Source organism: Chenopodium album, chromosome 11 (assembly GCF_948465745.1).
Source record: "Chenopodium album chromosome 11, dcCheAlbu1.1, whole genome shotgun sequence".
NCBI classification, from domain to species: Eukaryota; Viridiplantae; Streptophyta; class Magnoliopsida; order Caryophyllales; family Amaranthaceae; genus Chenopodium; species Chenopodium album.
Genome location: NC_137844.1, coordinates 54,755,007 through 54,761,127, shown reverse-complemented (window position 1 = coordinate 54,761,127; position 6,121 = coordinate 54,755,007). Strand labels below are relative to the sequence as shown.

At 29.9% G+C, this 6,121-nt stretch overlaps 1 protein-coding gene across 1 annotated transcript; it reads right to left on the bottom strand.

Annotated features, from left to right (window-relative positions):
* Window positions 1–515: 515 nt before the first annotated feature.
* On the bottom strand, window positions 516–3,275 carry LOC145569244 (short-chain dehydrogenase TIC 32 A, chloroplastic-like). Its single transcript, XM_081628609.1, has 8 exons — window positions 2,907–3,275; window positions 2,425–2,656; window positions 2,236–2,315; window positions 1,946–2,102; window positions 1,646–1,727; window positions 1,239–1,326; window positions 1,037–1,083; window positions 516–942 (listed from the first exon to the last, which is right to left on the bottom strand). Exons 1-8 carry the CDS (start codon window positions 3,028–3,030, stop codon window positions 754–756), a joined length of 999 nt encoding a protein of 332 aa, XP_081484735.1. The 5' UTR covers window positions 3,031–3,275; the 3' UTR covers window positions 516–753.
* Window positions 3,276–6,121: the final 2,846 nt, after the last annotated feature.

The window sequence follows — 6,121 nt, the reverse complement described above, 5'->3', positions numbered from 1 at the left end:
ACTTAATTTAAATAGGAGCGGTTTATCACTATTTTTATTTTTTTTTTCCTTAAATAATCTATTTATCAATGAGATATACGAAGTATGGAGTATTAAGTTTCATGATAACAAATTAACAAGTGAGGACATTGACCAATTCAATCAACTACAGCTTTATTATAATATTTAAATCCAAGTTGTATATAATTACTCTCAAAAGGGACGGATTACACATGATTTGAGCACATAAACAACATAGAAAGGCAAAATACAGTACATCGACTTAAAAGAAAGCCAAGCCCCACAAAATATATGATGGTTTATGGTTATATACATAAATAATAAAATAAAATAAAATTTTACATAGTATTATTAAACAATATAAATCTCAAAAAAGAACTTTATAGTACAATAATAATTTTTATTATGTACTAAAACTTCTTTATATATATGAAGCTGGATTGAAGAAGCAATAAGATTGCTGTATAATTACAAGCTAAGGTACAACTTTTTATAATCATCAAAATTATGATCTTCCATAAACAAAGATTTATATCCTTGCAACTCCACTTCTAACTACTACTAATTCTAGTAAATATTTATAAATATTTTTTTTGAAACAAGTACACTAACATACGTATATATAGTATCATATATCTTAAACTACTCAAACTTTTTCTAATCTTCCTAATGATATTTATATTAATTATACATGTAGAAGTATATATAATATACAAGACTAATTTGCTAATTAATTCATAATGATAATGATATTTATAGATGAAAAACTAATTTAGGATTTTCAGATGCCGCCATGGTTTCAGACACGTTCCATAGTCTTTCGGCCTCGAACGAGTTCGACCCGAGCTTTGACGGGGACGCTTCGTTACAATCTGCAAAGTATTTCCCTGATATGTTTTCAAGTCTGGGGTGTGTTGCAACGTAACATGTGGTTGCTGCGGCCTGTACACATACACGTAAAATACTGTTAATTATGTTTTCTAATATATCACTCGTAAGTATATATTTTAGACTAAGTTAGAAGGTGATGAAGTACCTGAGGAATAGTTTTTAGGAGCTTAGAAGCCAAAAAAAACACCAAATCTGCAAGTAATACATACATGTATATCATTATTTAAGTTATGTTGAATATATTTGTATATATTGACCTTGACTTTATATTCACGTCATGTTATGATAAACAAATGAAGTATTAATATATTTATGTAAAAAAATACAGTAATTATAAGTGAAGTTACCTGTTATAACGCCTTCACGGTCTCTAGTGAGTCTAGTCCTCACAATTCCAGGATGTACACAATTCACTGTAACATTTGCCTTCATTTGCTGCATAAAATTGCAATTTTTAATTAGAAACTTATTAGCACTTAATCTAATACTCCGTAATAAATAAATAAACAAAAACATGTTTATAAAGCTTAATTGGTAGGGCTAAATGTTATGTTTGGCTTGTGGAAAAACATTTTAACGCAATCCCCCTCACCCAAATTCTTCCCTAGAAGAAATTACGGGAACATAAAGATAGATGTACTCGTATGTAAGTCATAATGAAATAAGTTATCGTGTTAAATGATTATAACTGCCAACCAAATACGCTATACTGTAAAATAAATTAAAAGGCGGGGAATGAAAATAATCTACATACCTTGAGTTTATGAGCAAGCTCTTTGGTATGAAGTACGTTGGCAAGCTTAGAGAGAGCATACGCACGTGTCGCATCATACTCACTGCAATTTAACCCAAATAAACAAATTAATTTTAAAAAATAAAGACAAACTCTCAGAACTACTTAAACAAACAAATTAATTTATCTTCAACCAGTTAAAATTTGGTCAAAGCTTGTTAATCCCTATAAATTTATGATGAAATTAATATAGTCAAAACAAAAAATAATCGAAGATGGCAAAAAATAATACTTGTACTAATTAAGATTAAGGAAAAATACCTTTTGTTTTTAGTTATGAGGTCGAGGTAAGGAATCATGTCGCCGGTAAACCAGCTGTGAATACTTGATGACACGTTTACTATTCTCCCTTGGATTCCTGTTTCTTCCGCCGTTTCCACCATTTTTTTCACCAACAGTTTTGTTAACAGAAAATGACCTGTTTTTTTTTAATAATAATAACACCACTTTGATTAATTATATATACATAACATTTTCTCAATATAACTCTGTACATAATAACTACATACATCACAATATCACATGCAATACTATAGTTTTCTGTTACTTACCTAAATAATTAGTTGCGAAGGTCATCTCTATTCCATCTTCTGAGATTCCATGCCCATGCGAAAACTTCCCCGCATTATTTCTGTTTTCATTCATATATACATACGTTAGTATAACACTCATTTGTCGAGTTATAATATATGTACATATAGTATTACACTATCAACGTGACAATTAACAGCAGATCTTACATGAGGAGGTTAAGAGGCAGTTGGAGGGACTCGAACTCACGAACAAACTTTCTAACGGAGGATTGAGAGCTAAGATCAAGTGACATAACGACCACCTTAGCTTGAGGACACTCGGCTAAAATCCGAGACTTGGTATCCTCAGCCGTCTTATAGCTTCGAGCCGGAAGTACGAGCCGAGCCCCCCGTTTAGCCAATACTCGAGCCGTTTCAGCCCCTATCCCCGACGTTGCACCTATAATTCAAAAATCATGGACCACAACACCAAAATGATAAGAAGCCAAACAAAATATAACAAAAACAAAAATGAATTAGCGTGAAATCGAAGCTTTAATCATTGCCCAATCATAAAAAAATTTCCTACTATATATATTAGTTGTATCATATGTACTATATAATATAATCATGCGTCAATGATGAATCACCCTTGTTGTGCATGTTACTTTTGTATTAACTAAAAATAAGAAATTAAATTAAACTATTACCAGTGATGATGGCGGTGATGTGGCTGAGATCACGACGGTTCTCGGTGACATCCTCCGCCGTTGATTTTGACCCGTACCCGCTAGCCCCGGCTGCGCCAATCAAGTACTTCAAAGCCTCCAACATTTTTACAAAAAAAAAAAAGTTGGTTCTATCAGCCAACTACTTGCGTTAATTCTTTGACGTAGATAGATAGATAAGGCAAATAGAGTATAGCTACAAAGTTGTAATAGTAGGCTTTGTCTAATTTAATTTCCGTCCGTAAATGCGCGAATTTTTGTACTCCGTAGTGATATAACGGGAAATGGAAACCAGAGAATAGAGAGAAAGTTTAGGAGAGAGAAAGTAATGAGTGGTTAAAGATAGAGGGATGATTTTGATGATGGGAATGGAAAAGTTGAGGAGTGGAAGGAGGGATTTTATAATGGTACTTTGCTGTTGGTGGTGCGGGGGAATCAAATTTTTAGGAGAGAGAAAGTAAGAAGAAGAAAAAAAAAAAAACTTAAGAAAGGGGATTACATATTTGTCATGGATTGATTAGGATAAAAAATTATTGCATGATTGGTTATTATTGTTTGATTATTAGATTATTAATTAATTTAGCTTTTACTATTATTTTTTTTTTTTTTTTTTTTTTACTATATCCACGGAGGAATTTTCGATTTTTACTTTACCAATTAATTTGATGTCAGTTTCTTGTCTACTAGGGAATAATTTTCAAATATAGAATGTAATTAATTAAGGATTAGGTGTATATATTTATAGTAGACCGAAATTTTAAATAGGTCAATCCAACTCAATTTAACAGGGTAGACATAAGACACCTTATCTTCTTTAGAGTTGAGATTAAGTTTTATCCGTAAATACTTACATTTTCGCGTTTAAAGTTAATTCATCTACAAATCTAATCTTTAGGTGACGAGATACAATTATACAGACGTGTATCAATTATAAAGTGGTCAACTAGTGAATACTATATGTGTATAAAACTAAGCTAAGTAACTGTATGTACAATTATGTTCTATACCTCTGGGAATAATGTTTTGTTTAGAAGGTTCTGATACAATGTACTCATACTCCGTATAAAATAATGGAATGATTACGTAACTAATAACTAGTACAATCAAACTAATCAAAGAAACTAATTACACAGGTTCTATGAATTTACTGACCGTTGATCCGAAATTTTGCATGATGATAATATACTTTTTAATACTAGCTCACTGTTGGATCCGGCCCTCGTGTGTTATGTTTTTGGTTGGGATGCTGTCATACAATGCTGGTATGTATAGGTTTTAATTTTATACTACTACTTCATATAATCATATTTATACCTGATCGTATCTTTTCCCATGATAAAAAGAAAAATCCTTTACGATTCTTAATTTGATTATTCTCAATTTTTTTCCCATAAATAAAAAAATCCTTCACTATATCTAATTGATGTGAAAATATCTAGAATGATTTCTCAAAAATGAAAATAATTGATCACCATTATTGTGTTTTAATCCAAGCCCTTGATTTTGGAGATATAATGATATAAAAATCTTTGATATATGTTTTTGTTTTGAAAGATAAATCTTTGATATTTTTATTATAATTTCGCACAAGTTATGAATAAGTTAAATGATTGTATGAATAAATATAAGTTAAATGATTTTAAAGCGTGTTTAGCAAGGATTGACGAGATTATATATATATATATATATATATATATATATATATATATATATATATATATATATATATATATATATATATATAAAGGTATTATACTCCGTATCTATTGCTGTGTACGTTGTTACTTTAAGAGCTAAACGGACTAATGAGAATATAAAAAGAAATCAAAGTACTCAAATTAACATTTTGTTTGTACATTTCTTGGCTTTTAAAGAATTCATTCAAATTATGTTAACCTCACTTTAAAACACTTAATGAGAATTTTAACTTTCTATAGATATTTAACTAACATTTTTTTTTTTTTTTACCAATTGAGTTTTATATAATCAATTGAAAATAGGGTATACATCATAAAATATATCAAAATGTGACACACCTGCATGGCTGCACTTTGTTATTTAGAAAAAAACACGTATATAATGCTATAGTAGTGTGTCTGATATAAAATTATACGGAGTAAACAAACCATTTAAATAAAGTGTTTTGCAAACCAAAGAAACAAGTGAAATAAGTAGAGTAATAAAGATCATAAATTCTACTCCTTGCAAAGTTGCAAGATTACTCGTTCAATGTATACTTTGTAAAACTGAAACAACAGAGTAAAAGGGGTACGTACATACACACAGCAGCAGTAACAGTGAGTAAAACTAGTCCCTGTTTGTACACAAATATCCGACAATTAATGGGAAATTATGCATATAAATTAATCAAAGTAACCAACAAGCAATAACTGTATAAGGCGGTTTGTTGCATGAAATGGTGAAGACAAGTAGACAACCAAATTTTCCTATTGCAAAGTAATCCCATCCATGAATGAACTGCCATAACATACTCCTAGGAAAGTTTGGAAGATGACTACTCACAGAATTAATTGCTCCATCTCTTCTTTTATTTAATGTTACTTTATTATTCGATGACTTTAGTATTATAATTAATTAAATATACTCCCAAACAAGAATTAAGATTGTTAGTTGAAATCAGAACAGTGAACAGGTCCCGATTGACTGGTGAAATTAAAAGGGGGAGTTTTAATTCTATATTGATAAAGGAGGGTTAAATCAATTAATTATTCCCTCCATTTTTATTGCTTATATATAGCCCTAATGACTACATATATCATTACCCTTTTTTCTTTACATTTTAAATTTTACAACTTTTAATACTCCCTTCGTTCCCAAAACTTCGACCCTTTTGGCCTAATTTTAGTCCCAAAATGATCGACCCATTTGCATTAAAATACCCTCCAATTTACAACAATATTAGTGCAAAATTAGCTTTCCCATATAAAATTTTGTTTTTTCATGAATTTTTAATACTTTATCTCTCTACTTTTTTACAAACCCTATGTAAATTTATCTTTCCAATATGTTTTTATTTATTTTTATTTAAGTTTCTTAATAACCGCGAAATTAACCCAAAAGGGTCGAAGTTTTGGAGACGGAGGAAGTACTTTATCTTTAACCATGAATATACTACTGTGATTATTTAATACAGAGTATGATATGAATACATATTATAAAAAAAAATGTTAATTTTG

Bases quoted from the DNA above. Each gene is read 5' to 3' on its own strand.
- LOC145569244 (XM_081628609.1), bottom strand. From the start codon at position 3,030: ATGTTGGAGGCTTTGAAGTACTTGATTGGCGCAGCCGGGGCTAGCGGG. The intron at 1,327-1,645 runs GTATGTAGATTA...AATTTTATGCAG, and splicing joins AGCTTGCTCATAAACTCAAG to CAAATGAAGGCAAATGTTAC. The intron at 943-1,036 runs GTACTTCATCAC...GTATGTGTACAG, and splicing joins TCCTAAAAACTATTCCTCAG to GCCGCAGCAACCACATGTTA.